General features: G+C 57.6%; 2 protein-coding genes across 3 annotated transcripts; both read right to left on the bottom strand.

The window, feature by feature from the left end:
• Positions 1 to 264: 264 nt before the first annotated feature.
• On the bottom strand, positions 265 to 15,182 carry UPK3BL2 (uroplakin 3B like 2). 2 transcript variants are annotated; one of them, XM_070460253.1, is made up of 7 exons: positions 13,691 to 15,182; positions 7,999 to 8,073; positions 2,667 to 2,819; positions 2,330 to 2,549; positions 1,719 to 1,795; positions 1,360 to 1,480; positions 265 to 525 (listed from the first exon to the last, which is right to left on the bottom strand). In XM_070460253.1, exons 2-7 carry the CDS (start codon positions 8,051 to 8,053, stop codon positions 417 to 419), a joined length of 735 nt encoding a protein of 244 aa, XP_070316354.1. In that variant the 5' UTR covers positions 8,054 to 8,073; positions 13,691 to 15,182; the 3' UTR covers positions 265 to 416. The 2 variants fall into 2 exon arrangements, with proteins under 2 accessions (XP_070316354.1, XP_020724651.2); XM_020868992.2 differs by lacking the exons at positions 7,999 to 8,073; positions 13,691 to 15,182 and adding an exon at positions 4,491 to 5,117.
• On the bottom strand, positions 14,832 to 22,888 carry UPK3B (uroplakin 3B). The gene is made up of 6 exons (XM_020868978.2): positions 19,648 to 22,888; positions 19,335 to 19,484; positions 18,843 to 19,080; positions 17,653 to 17,732; positions 16,738 to 16,867; positions 14,832 to 16,287 (listed from the first exon to the last, which is right to left on the bottom strand). Exons 1-6 carry the CDS (start codon positions 19,727 to 19,729, stop codon positions 16,128 to 16,130), a joined length of 840 nt encoding a protein of 279 aa, XP_020724637.2. The 5' UTR covers positions 19,730 to 22,888; the 3' UTR covers positions 14,832 to 16,127.
• Between the last annotated feature and the right edge of the window lie 72 nt (positions 22,889 to 22,960).

The raw sequence follows: 22,960 nt of genomic DNA, 5'->3' as shown, positions 1-22,960 counted from the left end.
CCCAGAGCAAGCACAGAAGTGGGGGTGAAGCCTAGAAGCTCCGAGTCCTCCAGGCAGGAGGACAGGCCACAGAGAGGAGGCCCCCAGTAGGGCAGGTGAGCCTCACGAGACCTAACGGGATCAGAGGATGCATCCTCACTGCCCTGATGGCTCGGCTGGCCTAAGACCCCTGGGCTCCCCCCTGATGCTGTGTCCTCCTGAGAGGGGCTGGGACAGGCACGCAGGGAGACCCCCGAGGTGTACCACGACCCAGCCACTCAGGGGGCTGTTGGGGACATTTATTCCTGATAGGGACAGGCCCAAGCTTTGGGCTAAGGATACCCTCCCCTCCCCCTTAGTTAGAAACACTCTCTCCTCGGGCTCTGAAGCAGCAGGGTGGGCCCCCAGCCTGCACCAGGGGCCCCCCCTGGAGGCCCTCAGGAGGCCCCCACGGCTGAAGGCCTGGACATGTGGTGGGTATCATATTTTCTCACGAACACCAGCTCCCCTGGGCCGGAGATGGGCGTGCTCCCGCAAGTGTCGTACCTGAGGGGCGTGGAGGGCAGAGGAGAGAGGGAGAGGACGGTGAATGGACAGCCCGATTGAAATCTGATGGCCATGGCTTAGAGCCTGGAGCACTGTGCCCCTAAATCTCAGCAAACGCAGCTCTGTCTTCCCGCTCTTTGTCACGACTCTGCCCCCATGGTCTCCTCCATTCCCCACACCCAGGATGCCTCCACAACAGCATCTGCGTTTCCCCTGATCAAAACCGGGCTCTCTCTGGCCTTCAGGATACAGCTCAGCCTTGAATCAAGGCCTAGGCCTTTGTGGCAACTCTTGGCCCCCAGACCCTCCCCACCTGCTTCCCTCCCCCTCCTCTCCAAATTCTCTTTAGGGACCAGATGTCCCTCTCCTCTAGGAAGCCTTGTGGACACCGCTTTCTTCACCAGGCCTCAGCATCTGAGTTCTGAGTGAAGCCTTGAGCGCTCAAGTCAAAGCTCAGCGTTTAGAGGAAAAACAATTCACTTCCATCCACCCGGACCGTCTGCTCTGGGCCCCAACGTGCAATTCCAGCTCTTGCCACCAGGGGGAAGATGGTGTCCGCTCAGAAAATGTGGCCCCACCCACCGGCCCCACCCATCAGCGGGTGTCAGGCAGGCAGAGGGAGGAGGGAGGCAGGGGTCAATGTGCACACCGGCTCTAGAACACTGGGGATCCTTTGATCAATAACTGTTACCCCTGTTTGGGCTTCAGGGAAAACCTCTCCAGCATAGCTAGCAATGTGGAGCAGAGTTGGAGGCCTGGATCAAGGGGAAGGGAAGAGGCGGCCCAGGTCAGGGACCCCACCCTCCCAGGGGAGTCTCTACCCTGTCCACTTACCAGGTGAAGATGAGCAGGGTGAGGAGGGCAGCCAGGAGGATGGCCAGCAGGACGGACAGGATGGCAATGATGACCACAGTGCCCGCGGTCTGGGGCCCTGGGGCAGCCTGGAGTACCTCGGCTGAGGGCGCAAGGCGAGTGCCACAGGTGGGTAGGGCAGGAAGGGAGGAAAAAGATCCGACCTGAGAAGGGGGACCTGGAACAGCCCCCAGACCAACAGTCTCCCAGCCCAGCCGGGAAAGGATGGGGCGGGGGCACAGGCTGGGAGAGGAGTTCTGTGTGGCCCGTTCCTCCCAGCCCACCCCAAGTCCGCAAGAGCCCCCAGGCCTCGTGTTGGACCTGCACACCTGGCCGCATACCTTGCTGCAGGCGGGTCTCACTGGACCACTCTGTCTCAGCCGTGGGTCCTCTGTCACTCATCACCAGGAACTTCACTCTGAACAGGAGATCCAGCATTGAGGGGGGGGAGTCCCCGGGACCTGAAACCCTCCCACCCTGGTGCCTGTCGGTCTGTCTCCCTGATTCCCAGGACCTGAGGGGAACAGCCTGGAGCTAAAAGCACGGCCTTAGAGTCCGCCGGAAGGGGCTCTGATCTCAGTTGTGACTGTCCCCGCTGTGTGGCCTTGGGTGCATGGCCTGCCCTATCTGGGACCCTCTGTCCTCACTTGGGACTGTGTGGAGTGGGCTAGGTCCCCCAGCACAGAACATCAGTGAATCAAGTCCTGAATGAGATGAGATGGGGCCCAGAGGCCTGGATGGGGAGACCCCGCCCATGTGGTCCAGGTGGCCCACGGGGTGGGGGCTCAAGTGTGTGTGCGGGGGACTCTGCTCAAGAAGACGGGACAATTCACTGCAGCCTCCCTGGTCCCCTCCTGCCATTGGCAGAACTGGAGCCAGGCTCCCAGGCACCCGGGCTCAGGTCTGGACACAGTCAGGAGCCGTCCACCCCCGCCCTGGCCCGGCTGCTCACCGGTAGGGGCCGGGGCCCGGCAGTGGGTGGTTGCAGCCTCTTGTCCTTGGGGAGCAGCGGGTATCATTGCCGACGCGCAGGACCCAGAGCTGGTTGCTGGGCTGGCCGCCCGGGTAGAGAGCCCGGCTGGCCCTTAGCGTGAGGTAGTAGCCTCCCTGGGGGAAGTCGGCAGGGACCGGGGTGTCCTCCACCTTCTGAGGGGCCATGAACTTCTGGGTGGCTGAGGGTGGCAGTGAGGGTCAGACGGTGGGGGTGGCCACATTCACCTACCCCCTGCTCCCCCCAGGCCCGCCTGCCCATTTCACGGAGGGAAAAGTGAGGCCTCGGCAGCACCCACCGTTGCTGTGGGCCACCACCAGCCAGATGGCGTCAGAGTCGGAGATGCTGGGGTGGCTGAACTGGCCCCGCGGCTGCTCCAGCGTGAAGGTGGACTGGGTGAGCCTCCCTCCCAGGGTGGCGCTCGAGAGCTGAGGCACGTAGCTGATGTGCTCTGGGCCGGGTGGGGGCAGAGAAAAGAGGCTCAACACGATGACCAACTCCCCACAGCCTAGTCTGGGGGCTCATGGTCCTGGAAGCCCCAGTCTGATGGGGGAGGCATGGTCCTGGAAGCCCCAGTCTGATGGGGGAGTCATGGTCCTGGAAGCCCCAGTCTGAGGGGGGAGTTAGGGCTTTTCCTGGGATTTCTAATCAGGCAATAATCAGGAGGGCTTCTTGGCAACTCTATCCAGCCCCTGGCCCCTGCCTTGGGAACCTACTAGGGGTGGGCACCATGGGAGGTCCGGGGGAGGCCTTGCCTCCTTGGGTCACCGGGGTATCAGTGAAGCGCAGGGCAGGGGAGGCTCAGGAGACCCCTCCCCCAGTTGCAGAGTCAGTTCTGGGAAAGGCATCTTAGGTCTTGCTGGAGTGAGACTCAGATATGGGGGAGCCTGAGCCCAAGCCTGAACCCTAGGCTGGACTCTGGCAGAGCCCCGTGACCTTGAGCTCTGACACTCTCCAGGCCTCAGTTTACCCACCTCTCCAGCTCCCCAGCTCCACCCACATGGTCCAGGGTGGTTTGTTTGATGGGAGGAGTGAATGGCTTGGTGGGGGGAGCGGTGGTGACACAGGAAGACCCCAGGCCCAGACATGGGGACGGGTCCTGGCTCAGAGCGCAGGGTGACCTCTCCTCCTCACCTAGAGCTCTGCACCTCCCGCCCTCCTCAAGACTTCCTCCCCTTCGGGAACTTGGCCCCTTCTCAGCCCCCAACAGCCCTGTCCACACTTCAGGCTCTGCTCAGAGAGCTCAGAACCCCTAATTCCTCTCCGGGGCCCCTGTGGCCAGAGCGCCCCCTGAGCTGCAGAAAGATGAGATGGGCTTTAGGGAAGTTTCCAAACCCTCTTCCTCTTTTGCTTCAGTTCATTTCAATATGATTCATTTCTATTACATACAGTTCAGCCCCAAAGGTTCAAGGCTTGAACCTTCCCCTCTCAGAGCTCCCGGCTCTAACACTGAGGCCCAGGGCACCCTGCACACAGCAGGTACTTAATGTTCGTGCTTGGGGAAAGGCACATAGCGGCAGAAATGGGGGTCGGGGGCTGCGTCTCTAAGTTCTTCCAGTTTAAGAGCCTGACAGTGAACAATGCCGGTCGCTCCCTTGCAGAGCTTCTTTTTGGAACGTTATCCTTAAAGACTTCTTTTAATTTTTTTTAATTAAAAAAATTTTTTTTTGGCCACGCTATGCAGGATCTTAGTTCCCCAACCAGGGGTCAAGCTGCACCCTCTGCAGTGGAAACACAGAGTCTTAACCACTGAACCATCAGGGAAGTCCCCTGAAGTCTTCTTTAAAGCTTTCCTGGGGACAGGGAGGAGGGGAAGGAGGGAAGCCACTCGGTGAAGCTGGACTCAGGAGACACAGGGATGAGAAGCCCAAAGAGAGGGAGGAGGCGTTCCTTGCTCCCCTGTCTTGGGGGGCAGGGGGACAGGTGTCTGCCGTGTGATCTCTTCTGGTGGGCTGTCTCCCCTGACCCACCTGGGACCCAGCCCCAGACTCAGGACTCAGGACTCAGAACTCAGACTCAGGAGGCATCTAGGGGAGGTGGGCTCTGTCCTCCGGAAGCCTGAAGCGGGGTGGGCACCACCCCCTCCCTACCCCACCCCTGCCCTGCCCCGACCCTCACTCACCCAGGCTCATCCCCGTCTGGAGGCAGGTCAGCAGCGGCACCAGTGCCATCAGCAGCGGAGACTGTCCCCTGCCAAGCCCCATGGCCAGAACAAGCGTCCAACCGTCTGTCTGTCCGAAGGTCTGTCTGCAGCATCCAGAGCCCCAGAGGCTCCGCTCCCTGTGCTGTGATGGGGCGGCTGCTTCTGGCACCTCCTGCTGCCCCTCCCAGGCGCCCCCTTCTCCCAGACAACTGGTCGGACGGGTTTAGGGGCTGAATCTGTTGGCCCCGAGGATTTGGCATCGCCAGGGAGGGGTCTGAACAGAATAATTAGCTGCTGTGCTGCCAGACCAGCCCGGACACCCCAGCCCCACTCCAGGAGGGCCTAGACAGCGAGGGGCCCCGGGAGGGGGCGGCAGCCCTGGGGTCCAGGCGGCCCCAGGGGCAGTCCTTCCAGGGCCCGTGGCATCTCCTCGTCCAAACAGTCCTCCAACCTGGCACACAGGGCTCCCCATGGCCACCCTGTGTGGGAGGGAGTAATCCTCATGTCCTGGACGAGGCTCAGAAAGGGGAGCGGGGCTTGTCTGAGATCACCCAGCCAGCCGGGGCAGACCCCAGAATTGGAGGATGACCCCCAAGGCAAGCCTGGGGGCACTTAGGGCACTCCCTGCTGCACCCCTGCTGCCTGGCCCCGGGAGGGGGCTCCCCCACATCACCCTCCCTCCTCTCCTCATCCAGGTGACCTTCTCTCTGCTTTCTCCATCCCTGGCCACTGCTAGAGCAGGACAATCCCTCCTCCAGACAGAAGGTTCTCGGCTGGGGCCCAGGGCTAGTGGGCAGAGCATGTACCGATCACTTCTCACCTGGACTGGAGGAGCAGCCCCTCACGGGGTTCTCTGCTCCAGGCACGGGCACCCTCCTCGGTCCGGCTCCACACCTGACCAGAGCCACCCTCTTAAAACTCAAACTCCTTTGGGGGACATTTGAATTTTAAAAAACAATTAATTATATTCTTTAGTCATTGTAACGCATTTGATTTATATCTCTATATAATCAAATACACAATCTCTTTGATTGCCAGCCCACCTGAACTATCTTTCTTTCCCAAAACACTTAGAGTGCGCAAATTGTTTATTGCAGTGGACTTCAAAAAAGGGAACTATTCCCACCCACAGTATATTACCTGGTAGACTTTTTTCGACCAGCTGTTTACTTGGACTTGCTAGTAAATGGTTCTAGACTTTGCAGGATTGAACATTACTGTATTTCACCAGTGATTGACTCGGCCTCAAGGAAGTGTTAGTTGCTCAGTCATGTCTGACTCTTTGCGACCCCATGAACTGTAGCCCTCCAGGCTCCTCTGTCCATGGGATTCTCCAGGCAAAAATACCTGAGTGAGTTACCATTTCCTCCTCCAGGGAATCTTCCCGACCCAGGGATCGAACCTGGGTCTGCTGCATTAGCAGGCAGATTCTTTACCACCAGGGAAGCCCAGCTCCCGGGGAACTGGGGGCCAAAACCAGAGTGGAAAACTCAGGGAACAGGATTTCCCAGGTGGTCCAGTGGCTAGGACTCTGTGCTCCCAATGCAGGGAGGGGCCTAGGTTTGATCTCTGATCCAGGAGCTAGGTACCATATGAGGCAAGTAAAGATCCCGAATGCTACAAGTAAGACCTGGCACAGCCAAATAAATGAATAAATATTTTAAAAAAATATTTAAAGGGGGAGGGGAGGCAGACAAGGTTGGGGGAGTCCAGGTGTTCATGGGGAGCCTCAACCAAAAGGTGCTGAGACACCCTCTTCCAAGGCCTCGCGCCTCTGTGTCTTGGCTCAGGCCAGGCTCTTCCTGGAGGGCCCTCGCTGCCTTGCATGCCCAGCGAACTCTCGTCCTTCGGCCCTACCTACCCCAGGGTCTGGCATCACCAGAAACTCCCCTGATTGGCCTTGGTGCCTCTTCTTAATGCCCTCCACAGCACCTGACATGTACCTCCATCTTATTATATAACCGTTGCAATAAAATGTATTGTTACATCAAGTGCATCTCTGGACCTGGCCCTCCTCCCGCTGGAAGCTTCTGGAGGCAGGAACCACCCCTCCCTCCCCACAGGATGGCGCGGTGGAGGGGGTGGGCTCCTGGCTCTGGCACAGGGGGCCTCCACAAAGCAGCCACTTCAGTGTGTTGCGGGTTACACGGATGGGCTTCAGATGCAGGTTATCCTGTGGCTGATGTTTAGCCATGGGACACGGAGGTCACTCATGTACTTTGAAGCAGGGGTGTGGGCCTCTCAGAGGACATGACCAGTGCTGCTGGGCTCGGAGGCAGGAGAGAGGGGGACACAAGCTGGTCCAGAGGGGGCCCAGCCGGCAAGTCCCGGGCAGACCCAGCCCCGGAAAAGCATCTGTATCTCGCCAGCCTGTTATTACAGAACAGGTCACACCTAGGAAAGTTGGAAGTATACAGAACAAAGAATGCCCTTACATACAGTCCCCACCCAGATTCAACAACTGCTAACATTTTGCTACACTTGCTCTCAAGCCTCTCCTGTGTGTGTGTGTGTGTGTGTGTGTGTGTGTGTGTGTACACACTATGGGAGAGTATAGTATGTATGTGTGCACAGTATACACGTATATGCTTCCCTGGTTGCTCAGTGGTAAAGAATCTGCCTGCAATGCAGGAGGTGCAGGAGATTCGGGTTCGATCCCTGGGTTGGGAAGATCCCCTGGAGGAGGAACTGGCAAGCCACTCCAGTATTCTTGCCTGGAGAATCCCCACAGATAGAGGAGTCTGGCGGGCTTGGGGTTGCAGTTCACGGGGTTGCAAAGAGTCGGACACGACTAAAGCGACGAAGCACAGTGTGTATATATATATATATATATATATATATATATACACTAAGTTACTCTCTATACATCAATATGTACCTATATGTATATATAATATATATCTATATGTATATAAAACTTATACTTACATATATATGTATACTTACAGAAAGTATGTATAAATATATACTTTTATACTGTATATATTACACTTACATGTAACATTTTAATATAATGTGCAGTAATATAAGTATATAGATTTACGTTTTTCCTCTTTTTTTATTCTTCTGAAAGGCAGCTGAAAGCGGCCATCATAACACGGGAGGAGCCGGCTTCAACCTTTCAAAAGTACATTCTTGCCCATCCACTCATCTTCTCAGATCCCAGAAGCAGGCAGGCAGGCAGGCCTGATTATTAATCTCATCACACAGATGAGAACGCTGGGCCCCCACAGGGAGAGGAGCCTCCTCGGCCCTGTGAACGGGCAGTGGTGGGGTTGGAAATTGGCCCCCTTCTCATCTGTGTTTAACCCAGGGGCCGTAGGAGCAAAGGACTATGCATCTCTCTCAGTCTGTGGCCCCCGCGTTACTGCTCTGCACAAGGTCTTGCTTTTTTTTTCTAATCTCTTTCCGCCTTTCTCTATCCTATTTCTGTGCTCCCTAAGGCATCAACTGTCCTCAGTTTGGTATGTGTCTTTGTGTCCGTTACCTGTGGCTGCAGTGATGTGTATTAAGGTCTTCATGGTCCCCAGCGCGCAGCACATAAAGCAGCATCCTTGGTTCCCTGAAAGAGCGCCGAAGTGATAAAGGTGAAATGGGTGTGTGTTTGTTTTTCTATAACAAGCCCCTTTCAACCACACCTGAGTTTATGTTGCTATGATTTTGGAAAGCCCCTAGATAATCACAGGATGGGGGCTGGTTGCCAAGGGAACCAGCCACGTGATTAAAGGATTAAATTTGCAGCTTCATCCCCCAACCTCTGGAGAGGGGAGAGGGGCTGGAGGTTAGATTAATCATCAACTGCCAATGGTTTAATCAATCATGCCTATGTAATGAAACCCCCCAAAAAAAATTGCAAATATTGAAAAAAATACTGAAAAATCAGTTCTATTTCTACTGATTTGAAATGCTATTTTCAAAAAATATTATCTGTTTAGCTGTGTCGAGTCTTCACTGAATCAAGCGGGATCTTCCATTGCATCCCAGAGACTCTCTAGCTGCGGCTTGTGGGCTCAGTAGTTGAGACACACGGGCTTTAGATGCAGTGTGAGGGCTTAGCTGCTCCACAGCCTGTAGGACTTTAGTTTTCCAACCAGGGATCAAACCCACGGCTCCTGCATTGCAAGGCGGATTCTTAACCCCTGGACCACCAGGGAAGTCCCTGAAATGTTATTTGTAATCACAAGCCACAGACATGGGCAACCCTCAATGCCCCTTTTCACTTGATCCAGGTCAAGTTCCCATATGTACCCGGGGCGATCCTCCCCACAGCCCACTCTGGGGCACCAGCCAGCTTCATCTGTCCCCCAGACCCAGTCCTCCTTCCTAGACCCACAGGGCCTGAGGAGTCCCCTTGGCCCTGCATTCAAACTGGGGCTGCTGCAGGCGAGCTGGTGTGAAGGGGATGGGGACCAGAATGCCTGGGGGAGCCGGGGAGGGCTGGGGGGGAGGTGGGACACACCTAGCCCTGGGGAATAGTCTGTTCCCTAGGACCTACCTGGCCATGTACCTTTGGGGTGACTCATGGGACAGGGTGGGGCTCTCAGAGATGTCTGATGACCCGAGCCCACTCTCAGCCCATTCCCCAGCCCCAGCCCCCAGCGCCCTCCCACCCCCTGCCCCGAGGGCTCTCCCACCGCCCTGGCTGCCTAGATTCAGGGCTCAGACAAGGCACAGGGACTGGAGGGCGAAGCTGAGCCTGACGCTTCCATGAAACAACGCGTGGAGGCCTTGGGCCACCTCCACTGGGGAGCGGAGGAGGGGGGCCGAGGACTTGGAGGGAGAGGCCAGGATGATTAATGGGGCATTCTTCTCTGTCCCTCAGTAGGGAGAGGTCCAAGTCGGGGAGAAGAATGGTTGTCAGGGGCGACGCCTTCTTCCCGGGGTAACTTCAGCCTGCGACACCCCACAGGGAGTGGGGTTTCGGGGAGGTGGGGACTGGAGTGTCCGTGCTGAAGGAGCTTAGAGATGGTCACTCATCTGATGGGGGAGGGGAGACTGAGGCCAGCAGAGGGGGGCAGGGCTGCCTGCGGGGCTCACCCAGAGGAGGAGGAATCAAGGGTGACCCCTGGGCTCCTGTCCCTAGAGGTCCAGGCTGGGAGCAGTGGTGGGCAGTGGAGAGAGGGCCAGGACACGGCTGCAGCAGGCCCTGGGGAGGAGGGGAGGAGGCCAGGAAAGCTGGGTCAAGGGGCCAGCGTGAGCCTGGCCCTTCCTGCCTCCTAACTTCTGCACATGCTGTTCCTGCAGCTCTCACCACGGCCCCTTGCCTGGCTCACGTCCCCAACACTGTAAGGGTGGGTGGATCAGTCTGCTCCAGCCGCCAGGGCAGAACGCCCCAGACCAGGTAGCTTAACAGCAGACCTTTACATTCTCCTGGTTCTGGAGGCCGGAAGGCCAAGATCACATGGGCAGGGCTGGAGTTTTCTGGACCTCTCTCCTTGGCTCATCCCCTTCCTGCCTCCTCACCTGGTCTGTCCCCTGCGGCAGCCCGGTGTCTCTGCATCCTAATCTCTTCTTATAAGGGGACCAGTCCGATGGGGGTCACGTCCCCACCCTCAAGGACTTAATTACCTCTTAACTTCATTATCTCTTTAAAGACCCTCTCTCCAAATACGGCCACACTCTGGAAGCCCCCTGTAGGCCCAGCGGTTAGGACTGGGCAGTTTCACTGCAGGGAGCACAGGTTCCATGCCAGTCGAGGGAACTAATTAAACAGCCACACGCTGAGGCTTCAGCGTAGGAATTTGGAGGAATACGGTTCCATCTGTAGTGGCCCGCTCCCCAGTCCCCACCGTGAGTGGGATTGGATCTGACCCTCCCTCTGCGTGGCCTGGAGGGCCTCTGGGCTGGGTCCCTGGACCTGTTGTCCTGCCCAGCAGCTGCCCCTCCCCCCTTCCGAGGGGACGGGTGGGGGTGGGTGGGGTGGCTGGGCTGCAGAGTGAGCAGCGGGGTGTGGCTCTGTCCATCTGCTCCTGTTTCACGCTGGCCCATCCCGAGAAGGTGGTGCCCGCCCTGCCCTCTACCAGGGCCCTGGCGGCTCCCCAGGCTGCTGTGGGCAGGACGGGAGGGGCCCCAGGGAACCCAGGAGGCAGCGGGCTGGGCAGGCCAGAGCTGGACGTGCCCTCCCTGCCTTCCAGCTTCCTCCTAAGGACGGCGGGGCGGGGCGGGGTGGTGGGGAACGGGCAGCGCTCTGCAGAAAGTGCTTGAGTCGCCATCCTCCAGAGGCACCAATGAACTGGCCCTTAGGATGGGATACCAGCCCTAGGGCCCTTCCTAGGAGGCAGAGAGTCACAAACCCCAACAAGGCTCCAAGGCACTCCAACATGAAGGGAAATTCTTTCATTTCCGTGAGCGAAAAGCCAAACAGGAACGGGCTTCCCCCGTGGCTCAGTGGTAAAGAATCTGCCTGCAATGCAGGAGCCACTGGAGACATGGGTTCGATCCCTGGGTCGGGAAGATTCCCCTGGAGGAGGGCATGGTAACCGACTCCAGCATTCTTGCCTGGAGAATTCTCATGGACAGAGGAGCCTGGCAGGCTACAGTCCATGGGGTCACAAAGAGTCGGACACAAGTGAAGCAGCTTGGCACACAGGCACCAGAAAGCCAAACAGGAGCTCCTCGTGTTCCCCCAGTGCCTGGGGCCTGGCACCTTCCCGGGCGTGACAGACGGTTGCTGTTCTGACTGCCTCCTGCAACGCCCTTCTTACGTCCGGGACACGGCTTTCCTACTGCTACGTGCCCCCCACCAGCCAGCACTACCCAAATGACGTCTCTGCTCGAGCTCGGCCCCCTCACCCCCACTCGGGAAGCCCCCCATAGTTGGGTGTATCTGCACCTCCCCCTGCAGCACCCAGAGGGTGGGGTGTGCCAGGCAGCCAGGGCATCCACACCAGACAAAGAAGCGGGTGCCCTGGCCAGCCCATTCTGGCTGGTGTGAAGGGCTATTTGTCTTTTATAAAACATTCAGGCAACAAATATGTATTACACACCTACTGGGAGCCAGGCACTGTGCTAGCTCTAGGGGGCGCCCTGGTGAGCAAAGCACATGTGGTCCCTGCCATCCTAGGGTTGAGGGTTTAGCGGAGGAGACACAAAAGCTCACCGTTTTAAATGTCTGATTACAAAATGGAAAGAAAAGATGCTTAGGAGAAAAGAACACGGCTCTAGGAGAGCTGAGGGGTCAGGAAGGGCTTCCCTGAGGAAGCGTGAATGGAGCTGAGGAGCGATCTAGAGGAGTGCCTGGAGTGGAGGCATGGTCTCCATCGAGGGAAAAACAAGTGCAAAGGCCCCGTGGCAGGACAGGAGGAGGGGCTAACAGAGGCATAAATTCAGGGAGCAAGGGATGGACCCTGGGGCCTCACGAATGAGAAGACCTGCTCTCACAGGGAGGAAACCTCTGACGGGGGAGCAAAGGTATGACACCATTAAGTGTATCATCGAGTTCTCTGGATGCTGGGAGGAAAACGGGGCTGGGGAGCAGGGATGCAGACGTGGAGAGACCAGCAAAGGGACGGCTGCTGACACCCCATCAAGAAACCGGGGTGGTGGGCCCGGGGGACTGCAGGGAGTTCTGGGAACTCCCAGATGGAGAGAAACGGATGCTTCAGAGGTGAGAGGAATAAAGTGAACCCCAAGGGTGAGAGGGAGGGAGGGGTGCTGGCCGGTTTCTACCTGCTGTCATTCTGCTGCCTTTGATTTTTGGCCCAATGAGTCATCTGTGAGTCATCGCCCCCACAATCACTGCTGTTTTTTCCTTCTTCACAATGAACTTGTTTTTAACCACTGAGCCATTATGTGATGGGCCAATGGATTTGGAGGTACTTCCCCAAGTACAGCCCTGGAGAAAATGGAAAACATCATTTAATAAAGAGATTCTCCACAATGCGGTTCTCACCAGGCGCCCTGCTCCAGGCTGTCACGAGCTGGCCCTCGTGGTCTAGCTGGTGACCCTCTCGAGCGTGACTCTGAGGCAGAAGGCCCCAGCACAGCTCCCCAGGGCCTAGCGTGATGGTGCCTGGGCTGGTGATGACCGGGCCTGCGGCCCCAACTCCGTGTGGACTCCGTGATGCCCGGGCACGCCTGCTCTAGGGCAGCATGCCCACAGCCCAGTAGGCTCACTGGGTGGCCTTCTGCTGACCAGGCCTGGCTTCCATCTTTGTAAAATACTAACAATTTGTTAGTGTTCTTGTGGATTCACTCACCTACAATGACGTTCCCAGAACCCCCTTTTTCTGGGGATCAGCTCTAAGGCTGGGGTGACAGGTCCATTTTCAGAACATAAGGGGCCCCATTCTGCATTCATACCCATCCCCAGATCAGAAACCTGGGCACAGGAGGGACTTCCCTGGTGGTCCAGTGGTTAAGAATCTGCCTTCTTGTATAAACTTTAATTATGTCGAATTGGTTCACAGTGCTTTTCAGGTCTGCTATATGCTTCTGCTTCTTTGTACTTTCATTCTATTAATTTCTGAGAGTTTGATATTGACATTCCAACTAAACATCTTAATTTATCTACCTAAAACAACGGTAATTAAGTGGAACTATAAGTAACTTTGTTCTGTATTTTCCATGCCTCCTGTAAATGTGTTACTATATTTTCATAATTTAAAAATTAAAAAAGAAAGATTTAAAAAAAAAAGAATCTTCCTTCTAATGCAGGGGACATGGGTTTGAACCCTGGTTGAGGAACTAAGTAAGATTCCACATGCCGTGGGGCAACTAAGCTACAACTAAGACCTGACACAGCCAGATAAATAATTTTTTTTTTTTAATGAAGGAAAGATACCCAAGCACATCTCTCCCTTATGGCTTGTCTCCCATGTCTAAGAAGTGCCGGATTCCTCTAATCACCTCCCAGATATTTCTAGAATCCACCTCTTCCTCTCCAACCTGCTTCGTCTGCCCTGGCTCAGGGCTGATTCCATATGCCTGGAAGACCAGGTCACCCTCCCTCTTACCGGGCTCCTGGCCCCCCGGCCCTGCTGCCGTGGCCCCAGGAACCACCTGCGCCACCACAAGGCATGACTATTTACACCTGATCTCCCCTTGTTCCACTCTTTCTCCTTCCCTCCTCCTTTCCTCTGTCTTGACTTCCATTTGCCTCCTGAGAAGCGTCTCACCCTAGTTAGTCCCCTTGACCATCAGGTGGGGTCAGTTGCCTCCCCTGCCCAGTCTTCACTCACCACGCTGCAATGTCTGTTTAGAGGTCGTCTCCACAGTCAAGCCCCAAGTGGCCTCGATGAGAGCAGCTTCTCAGAGGGGCTCAGAGACGCTGTTTGGAAGTGAGTGGCGGCCCCAGGGATGCATGGGACATCACAGGACTCTGAATCCGCCAAGATTTTGGCACTAACCAGCCACCAAAGGACCCCGGGACATGCAAGAGCCAGAGGCAATTCCTGCTCCTGGCTGATCCTCCATCTTTGGGCAGGTTTGTTCATCTTTTCACTCAGCAAACACCAGTGGATCCCTCTTTCTCACTATCACTTCTTTCCTGGGCAGGCCCCAAGCCAGGCATCCTGGGTCTTAAGGGCCTTGTTGTCTGATATTGGGGCCAGGACTGGGAGGGACCGTGGGAGTTGGGCTCCACTGGCGATAGCTGGCATGGCGCAGGCCCAACTTTTAACCCTTTTCCAATTCTAAGAATGAGCCTCAGATGGCTTGGAAGCGAAGAATCGGCTGCCAAAGCAGGAGACACGGATTCAATCCCTGGGTCGGGAAGATCCCCTGGAGAGGGAAACGGCAACCCACTCTAGTATTCTTGCCTGGAGAATCCCATGGACGGAGGAGCCTAGCGGGCTATAGTCCATGGAGTTGCAAAGAGTCAGACACAACTGAACGACTAAACAACAATTCCAAGAATCCAAGAGGATCCTGGGCTCTACGGCAGCAGAATTCCAAAAGTAGCAGTCTGATGGGGCTGGTTCTCATGGCCAGGTGTCACCCAGGACACCAGGGCCTGAGCTCCCAACTGCACCGAGAGCAGGTCTTGTGGCTGATGAGGATGCAGGCAGGGTGGGAGACAGACCACGGGGACCAGGGGTGCATGGGTTTTGAAAACAAACTCCCATGAAGCGTTTACCTGGGAAGGAGTACTGCTAAACCCACCTGCGTTAGTGGTGGGTTTCCTGGCCCCATTGGGGGTAGATTTCCCTGGGGCCATCAGGAGATGGGGGCATCCTGATGCATAGTTAGGGTTAGCAATCAAGAAGACAGGCTCGGGGCAGCGCCCGAGCTGGTGCAGGGGACAGGCTGCACAGGGCGGAGCCAGGCTGGGCAACGCGTATAACCGCTCCTCTTCCAGATCCAGCGCGGGCACCACTGGGATGGAGGAGCCAGACTGCATTTATTCATCTTCAAAGTCAGGGGAGCGGGGGTAGAGTTCCTCGCTTGGCGCCCTCCTCGGGGCGGCCTGTATGCTGGGAGCCACGGTCAGGCTTAGAAGGGCCTGGGAGCGGCGGGGGGACACGGGGTGCGGGGACAGTGGATCGTGCGCAAATCACTGAGCCTGTTTTTCCATCCAGAAAACGATGACAGCTGTGCAGTTGGACGACACACCGTTGATCCTCAAACGACAGTGTGACTGCTCATCCTCTGGCTTGGCTGAGGTGGAAACTGGAGCCGTGACCTCCAGAGACCCAGCTGCGTGGCGGCCGCTGTGAGACGTCGGGTCCAGCGGCGGGACGCTCAGCTGTGCACAGACGTGCGCACGCGCGGGACTCGGCAGCCGCGGCGCCACGGCGCCCCCTTGTGTCCACGGTGGGAATCACCGGCCTTGCTGGCGGATGGACGCTGGATAAAGTAGCTCCTCCTGGGTGATGAAGGGCTGGCTGGCTACCGGACCGGAGAGTCCATCGGGGAAGATCGTCTCAGGAGTGTGAGCCCGAGGGTGCGTGACAGTCCGAGGGGGTGATAGCCCCCCCAAGAGTAACAGGTCGCATCAGGACACATGGTCATCTGAGGCTCAGAGCAGTGAGTGAGTGCCCCAAGAACAGCGGCGGGCCCTGCGTGGGGCACACATGTCTAACACTGTGTGTGTGGCATGCAGCAGGCGTTCAATAAATGCTTGTGGAATGGGAGTGAGTGCATGAGTGTGTGTGCTATCTGCATGTGCAAGGAGGTTATAAGTGGTAGCCGGATCGTCACAGCGATCTATACTGTCTGACCTTTCAGCCAGTGAGGGCCACCCTCAGAGAGGTGGCCCACGTCCAGGGACGATGGAGGCACCTCCGAAGGCCTCACTGCAGCCCCGGCCGCCGGTGGATAGGACAGAGGGACAGATGGAGGCCTCACGTACCCCATGATGGGCTCAGCCCAGCCCAGCCCCACTGAAGTCCTCCTCCTGGGGCCTGGAAGCCTCCTTTCAGGCAGTGTGTCCACATGACCTCCAGCCTCGCTCGAGGCAGATGGCATTGGGGGCTGGATGCCCGGCCTGACCACAACCCTCCCCCAACAGCCTGGAGGCGGGGGAAATGAGAAAGCCCAAGGCAGGGCTGCTAGCGGTGGGATTTCAGGCAGGGCCGGAGGTGCAATGCGGGACACACACACATACACACACATGCACATACATGTGCACTCACCCCCCAGGCCCCCACTGCCCCAGCCCCAGCCAGGTGGGCTGAGCTAGGGGCTGAGGCTGGGGAAGCGTTCCAGGCCGGGCTCGCAGCCCACCGGCAGGGTGGCCGCCTCGCTAGGCGGGATGTGGTGGGTCATGTAGCGCTTCCCCATGAAGGAGCCGATCCGCAGCTGCTCCGGGGCCTCCTCCGGCCACCACAGGCTGGAGCTGGACAGGGATAGGGAGACAGGCTGTGTCCCTGCTGGGTGGAGCGGGCTGCCGAGTTCCCACAGCCCTCCTCCTGCAGTCTCTGATGTCCCTTTCCTCCCTGGGAGGGCCAGCTGGAGGCCTGCCTCCTCCAGGTGGCCACCCTGGCTCCCTGGATATCAGTTCATTGAAACAACCAAGGGCTCACTGGAGAGAAAGCCGGTCAGGGAAAAGGACGCAGGCAGAGCGAGGTGGCCCCGTCTATGAACCTGTCATCAGAGGACCTGCTGGACCACCTCCCTGAGCTCCTAGAAGAGAGACACTCAGGGCAGAAATCCCCTGCACATCGCTGGAAGGGGCACCACCCAACTCAAAACCACAGGGCTCCCGAAGGGCTTCCAGAAGGTGCTGGGCCAGAGAGAGAGCGGGGGCTCCGGGTGGGCGAGGGGCCGTCTGGGGGTCGCCACTCACAAGCGCACGCTGGAGGCTGCCAGGAAGGCCAGGAGCAGGAGGCCAGCCAGAGAAGACAGGATGGAGGTGATAACGATCATGTCTCCACTCCGCCGCCCCGGCCATGTGTCGATGGAGCCCGGGGACTTCCCTGCACACACAGCAGCTTTCAGAGGCTGCCCTCGGACCCCAGGGCGGTCACCTCCCCACCATGCTGACTGCCTCATGTCCCCAGCCAGCCTCCTGAGCCCGCTCATCTGTCCCTCACCACTGGGGCACTTGTGCTCTGCCAGCCCGGACCACCCGTCACGCCAGCCTCTGCCTTGGTCTCACCTACCGACTGTTCCCACCACCTGCGGCAGGCAGGGCAGCAGCAGAGTTCAGGACTGACTGGGTGCTGCCCTGCCCCCTGGAGCCTGGCATCCAAGGCCTTCACGTGACAAGGTCCCCCCACCCCCACCCCAGCCTCTTCAGCCTGTCTCCCAGGCACCCCCTCATGGGACACTCAGCCTTTGACATGCAGTTTTCTTGGTCTGCTGAACTGCTGATCCTTGGCGCTCTGCTGAGAGCAGGCTTCCCAGGACCACGGCCCAGCCTCCTTCTTGCCCTGGCCCCTCTCCTCCACCCGGCACGGGGTTGGCTCCCTGAAAGAGGGGCATACTATTTCTGTCCATGGTGGGGCTACAGCCTAGGGCATCCGAGGGTTGGCAAATATTTTGGGGTGGACAGAGCCAGTGTCTCTGCCCATGGGGCTGACCCAGTACCCCACCCTCTAACGGGAGGTTCTATTTAGGGGGTGGCCTGGACTTGGATTCTGACTCGGGGGCCCCTGTCCCATGGCAGCCGGGGAAGGGGCCGGATGAGCATGACCAGGGTGCCAAGGTTGGCCGGTCCACAGGGCACACTGCAGCTGGAGCGCCCGGCCCTCCGCGCTACCTTGGTGGAGAGTGATGGGGTCAGACCACCTCGTCTCGGCCTGGGGTGAGCCGCTGGAGTTCATCAGCAGGAATTTCACCCTGGGGAAGAGGACCATGGGTGAGGCTCCGCACCTCGACTGCTCTGGGCAAGGCCCCTGCCTCGGCCAGGCCCCAGGCAGCTCTTGATGGCCAGGCTGTGGGTCTTTCATGTTCAGAGGAGGGGAGACCCTGTGCTAAGTACCCCGAGACCTCTCTGGCCACAGCAATCTCTGCCACCAGCCCTCAACTGTCTGAACAGCCGCTCTTCAGACACTCTGGTTCAGGGGTCCCTGTGACTAAATGCCGCATACAGGGGGCCTCAGGGTGGCTCACAAGGGTGCATGAGGCCTCAATCCCTGTTCTCCAGAGGAGAACTGCTGGCTGTGTGGAGTCTGTGAGGTCTTGGAAGGCCCCCCGATAGGGGCAGGCACCCCAGGCAAAGGCCAGGAGGGAGAGGTGTGCTCAGGGCGTGCTCAGAGACCAGGATCAGGGGAGCGGGCAGGCTGAGTTCCGAGGGCACCGCACAGAACTCGAGTTGTATCTTTGTTCGGGGTGGGGAGCTCTGGGATCCAGGCAGGCCGGCACCTGGATTGACGGGAGCCGGCTCTGGCGGCCGCGAGGACGCGCAGGAGTGGCCAGTGGGTGAGAGGGTGAGGGGTGCGGGCGTGGAAGGCGGCTACACCCTGCCCCGCCGTCCCTGTGGCCCCTGCCGGTTCCCCCAGCTGCACTCGGTCACCCTGAGGATGTCTGGCCTTGTCCCCTCGCTCCCTGGACCCCTGCTCTCCCACCCCGGTTCCATCCTCAGCCCCAAGCTGACTTTCCTGCCCGACCCACCTGTGGAAGGGGCGGTCTGCAGCATTCCCCTCCCACCCCAAGCTGGGGCCTGCAGATCCCTTCACATCCCCCACCGGCTCTGTGATGCCCACCTCGTGGAGGCCACCTGCCCCTCCAGGAGGTCGGAGCCCACACAGGAAGAAACCAAGGCTGGAGAAGGGGAGGGGCTTGCTCGGCCTGCAGCCAGGAAGGGGCGGGGCCAGGACAGAGGCTTGGGCGGAGACGGGGGCGGGGGTGGGGGTTGGGGGCTGGGGGGCAGCCCTGGTCCCAGAACCCCACCCCCACCCTCCCTCGCCCAGTACAGCTCCCTTCCAGGTTTCAGGTCAGGCGACTCACCTGTAAGGTCCGGGGCCCGGGAGCGGGGCGTTGCAGTAGCGAGGCTGATGGAGGTCAGCAAGGCAGCCGGCGTCATTGCCCACCCTAAGCACCGGGGCGCGCCCGCTGCCGCCCGCAGGGTCCTCACAGGGCAGCTGGCCCATGGTCAGGGGCAGCGTCATGTAGTGGCCGTCGGTCAGCAGCCGTGGGGAGGCTGGGATCTCAGCCAGTGTCTGGGGGTTCTGGAAGACCCTGGAGGCTGCAGAAGGGAGGCACAGACAGCTGGGGCCGGAGCGCAGGAGGAGACAGGCCGTCCACTCCATAGCCCGCGCCCTCCACGCCTCAAAGCTCAGAGGGCCCCTCCAGACACAAATCAGGTGTCACCTCTCAGATCCCCCGCAGGATAAAGCCCGAACTCCCCATTCACACCCAGTTGAGAGGGGCTCCCAGGGCCCTGGAGCTGTCCTCAGACCCACCCATCACCCCAGGCCCCAGACCTGCACTGGGACCTACCGTTGCTGAAGGCCACCACCAGCCAGATGGTGTCGGCGGCACCAGAGTGCCCGTCCAGCACACAGCGCGGCTGCTCCAGGGAAAACGTGGTGGCCGTGACCTTCCCTTCCAGGTCCCAGGCGGTTATCCGCGGCGTGTAGGGGATGAGCTCTGGGGCCATGGAGACAGGCTTGAGGGTCCAGGGCCCACTGCCCCTGGGGCTGCCTCTCCCGGTTGCTGGGGGCTGGGGGGTGCTCCCAGGTCTAATCACTCCAGCAGGTGCCCCAGCCCCTAGGGTCTGGCGGGGTGCACCCCTCCTGGGACCCCCACTTACCCAGGCTGAGGCAGGGCTGGGGCCAGCCCAGCACCACCAAGAGCAGCAGCCAGGGGCGAGGCTGCCTGGCGGGGAGCCCCATGACGGCCTGCAGCACGCCTGCAGCCCACCGGCCTGCTTCCACACCCACAGCCTGGGGCCGGTCTGGCCGCCTCGGGCCGCGCCCCTCCCCACACAGTGTGGGCCTGGAGGAGCTGGTTAGTCAGGCTGCCCCGCTGGCCAAGGGCTGGAAAGACCTGAAAATGTAGAAGCACCCCCACTCCGCCTCCCAGCCCACCCCAGGGAGGAGGCTGGGCAGGGCTCTGGGCAGGGGCAGGCCGGGGCTGAGAGAGGCCCCTGGACCCCCGGGATGCCGGCCAGGTCACCCCAGAGGCCCGTGTCAGAGTTTGGGTCCCACCCAGACCCCCAGCCTTGGGGAGGAGTGGGGAGGAGGGCCACATGCCAGAGATTCCTGCACCCCTCGTACCAGGAGCCTCCCTCTGGCCTTCCATCCCCACCCCGGGAAGGAAGGGGGCAGCTCTAGCTCCTCAGGGCCCAGTGGTCCTGCCCTCCCTTCACAAGGCCACATCCTCCCTTAGTTCCTTTGATCCTAGAGCTGGCGAGGGCCTGCTTACATCACTCCTTTGGGTTCTCACTAATACATTTTTTTTTTTCTTTTTTAAATTCTTTTAAAATTTTTCATTAATTTTTTTGGCCACACTACTCAGCTTGAGGAATTTTAGTTCCCTGCCTAGGGATTGAACGCAGGCAGTGGAAGTGCTAAGTCCTAACCACCGGACCACCAGGGAATTCCCTACAGTGGGTTAGTCGCTCAGTCGTATCCAACTCTTTGCGACCCCATGGACCACAGCCCCCCAGGCTCCTCCGTCCACGGGCAAGAACACTGGAGTGGGTTGCCATTTCCTTCTCCAGATAATTCCCTATATTTTTAAAATTAAGATATAATTCACATAACCTAAGATGTCCCTTTAAAATGTACAGTTTAGGGAGTTTTGTTTTGGTGGGGTTTTTTTTGGGGGAGGTTGTTTTTGTTTTAAACAAGAAGGGTTTTTCATTTACGGGAATTCTGGAGAAGGATGGCTGCTGGTATGGGTTTCGTGAAATGACATTAGGGTCCATGTCTCTCAGATTCTCTTGACCTTTTTTTTTTTGCCATACCTTACAGCTTGCACAATTACCGTTCCCGACCAGGGACTGACCCCCGGCCAGGGCAGTAAAAGCACAGAGTCCTAACCATTAGGCAACCAGGGAACTCCCTCTCGGCGTTTTTCTCGTTGCCGCAAGATGACTGCTGTGGCCCCAGGCATCATGTTCTCACTCAAGCTAGGAAGAAGGGAGGGGCAGGCAGGCGTTGCTCAAACTCTTTTATCAGAAAAGCTTATGCTTTCCATATAACATAAGCCCTGTAGACTTCCCTTTAAACTTCATTGCCATAAATCTCCAGATTCTAGAACTTTATCACCTCAAAAAGAAACACTGTACCCATTAATACAGTCACTTCCCATTCCCCTTCCCCCCTGACAACCACTGATGTACTTTTTGTCTCAGTGGATTTGCATTTTCTGGATATTTCATATAAATGGAATCACACAATATGTCATTTTCTGCCTGGCTTCTCTCACTTGATATAATGTTAAGGCTCATCCATGCTGTGTTACTGTTTCATTCTTTTTTCTAACTGGATAGCATCCCATTGCATGAGCAGATCATATTCTGTTCATCCATTCATCGGCTTTTGGCTATTTGGGTCGTCCCCCCTTCTTGGCTATGATGAACGCTACCGTGGCCGTGTTTCCAGTTCTCTGATATTTATCTAGCAATTTAACTGCTGAGTCATATGGTAACTGCTTTTTGTGGCACTGGTCACCAGCTTTCCAAAGCAGCTGCATTTTTACATTCCCACAAGCAGTGGACAAGAGTTCCGATCTCTCTACATCCTCACCAATATTTATTTCCTATATATTTTTTTATAATAACCACCCTAATGGGTATGAAGCGGTATCACTTTGTGGTTTTGATTTGCATTTCCCTAATGACATTGCTTGTCAGCCATCTGTATAGCTTTTTCAGAGAAATGTGTGTTCATGTCCTTTGCCCATTTTTTTTAAATTGAAGATTTTTTTTTATTGTTGTGACAGTTCTTGATATACTGTGGATACAAGACTCTGATCAGGCATAAGATGTGCAAACATTTTGTTCTGTTCTCTCACTGCACAGTGAGGGTGGGAGCCGAGGGTGAGGGGGTGACACTCAGGTACCCACACAACTCCTCTGCCCTGGGAGCACTAGGGCGAGTCTCACTGTGGAACCTAACACAGTTGGGGTCCAGCTTCTCCATGGGGGCCTCCTGGCCCTCCCCAGACCAACTTCTCCACAGGGCAGGGGGCACGATGCCAGGGGCTCACAAAGCTGCCTTAGTTTCTTTTCACAATCAGAAGGGGAAAAAAGGAACTTCTGAGTGAAAGTAAATGCTCTAACATACACTGATCTTTGTAACAACAAATCATAAAACAGAATTTAAGTTTCTTTCTTAGAGAGAAAAGGGCTTGTGAAGGCCACAAGCACACATCCCCACCCCCACACCCCCTCGCCCTCAGGAAGCCTAGGAATATTGGATCCTATTTCTAAGAAGACTGGGAAGAATGGAAACCTTCAGGGTGGGGTCAGACCAGACCTGGCTGGGATTCAGTCCCAGCTGCACTACTGTACCCTCGAGCCTCCGTTTCCTCATCTGTGAAGTGCACACAGCGGTACATACCCCCATAGGAGCAGCACTGAGAAAGTCAGAACCCCCAGGGAAGTAAATGGGAGGAGCTGCCAGGGGAGGGGGGGCACCCTGGCAGGGCTGCTGAAGGTCGACTGCACGAACTGGGGTGGGGCCAGGGGAGCTGCTAGGGTCAGCGCCCAGCTCCTGGCCTCCCAGCAGCCTGAGTCTCATTTAGGGAGAAACAAAGGGTTGGACAGGAAGCCTGTCAGGTCCATTCCTTCTCTGATGCAGCAAGACATGTGTGGGCTGGCCTTCATACAGCCGACCTTCACACACACACACACAGCCGACCTTCACTCACACACACACACACACACACAGCTGACCTTCACTCACACACACACACACACACACACAGCCGACCTTCACTCTCACACACACACACACATACACAGCTGATCTTCACTCACTCACACACACACACACACAGCCGACCTTCACTCACACACACACACACACACAGCCGACCTTCACTCACACACACACACACACACACACACACTCTCTCCTCTCTCTCTCTCTCTCTCTCTCTCTCTCTCTCTCAAC

This window comes from Odocoileus virginianus, chromosome 33, assembly GCF_023699985.2.
Source record: "Odocoileus virginianus isolate 20LAN1187 ecotype Illinois chromosome 33, Ovbor_1.2, whole genome shotgun sequence".
Classification (NCBI taxonomy): domain Eukaryota; kingdom Metazoa; phylum Chordata; class Mammalia; order Artiodactyla; family Cervidae; genus Odocoileus; species Odocoileus virginianus.
The sequence above is the reverse complement of the archived record's forward strand: the minus strand, read 5'-3'. Positions and strand labels throughout refer to the sequence as shown.

What these genes read in the sequence shown, in the direction of transcription:
- UPK3B (XM_020868978.2), bottom strand. Translation starts at nt 19,729, where the DNA reads ATGGGGCTCCCCGCCAGGCAGCCTCGCCCCTGGCTGCTGCTCTTGGTG. An exon ending in GGTGGTGGCCTTCAGCAACG is followed by an intron (nt 19,081 to 19,334) that starts GTAGGTCCCAGT and finishes TCCCTTCTGCAG; the next exon opens with CCTCCAGGGTCTTCCAGAAC. An exon ending in CCCCATCACTCTCCACCAAG is followed by an intron (nt 16,868 to 17,652) that starts GTAGCGCGGAGG and finishes CTGTGTGTGCAG; the next exon opens with GGAAGTCCCCGGGCTCCATC.
- UPK3BL2 (XM_020868992.2), bottom strand. Translation starts at nt 4,572, where the DNA reads ATGGGGCTTGGCAGGGGACAGTCTCCGCTGCTGATGGCACTGGTGCCG. An exon ending in CCAGACGGGGATGAGCCTGG is followed by an intron (nt 2,820 to 4,490) that starts GTGAGTGAGGGT and finishes CACCCGGCCCAG; the next exon opens with AGCACATCAGCTACGTGCCT. An exon ending in CCGGGCCCCGGCCCCTACCG is followed by an intron (nt 1,796 to 2,329) that starts GTGAGCAGCCGG and finishes TCTCCTGTTCAG; the next exon opens with AGTGAAGTTCCTGGTGATGA.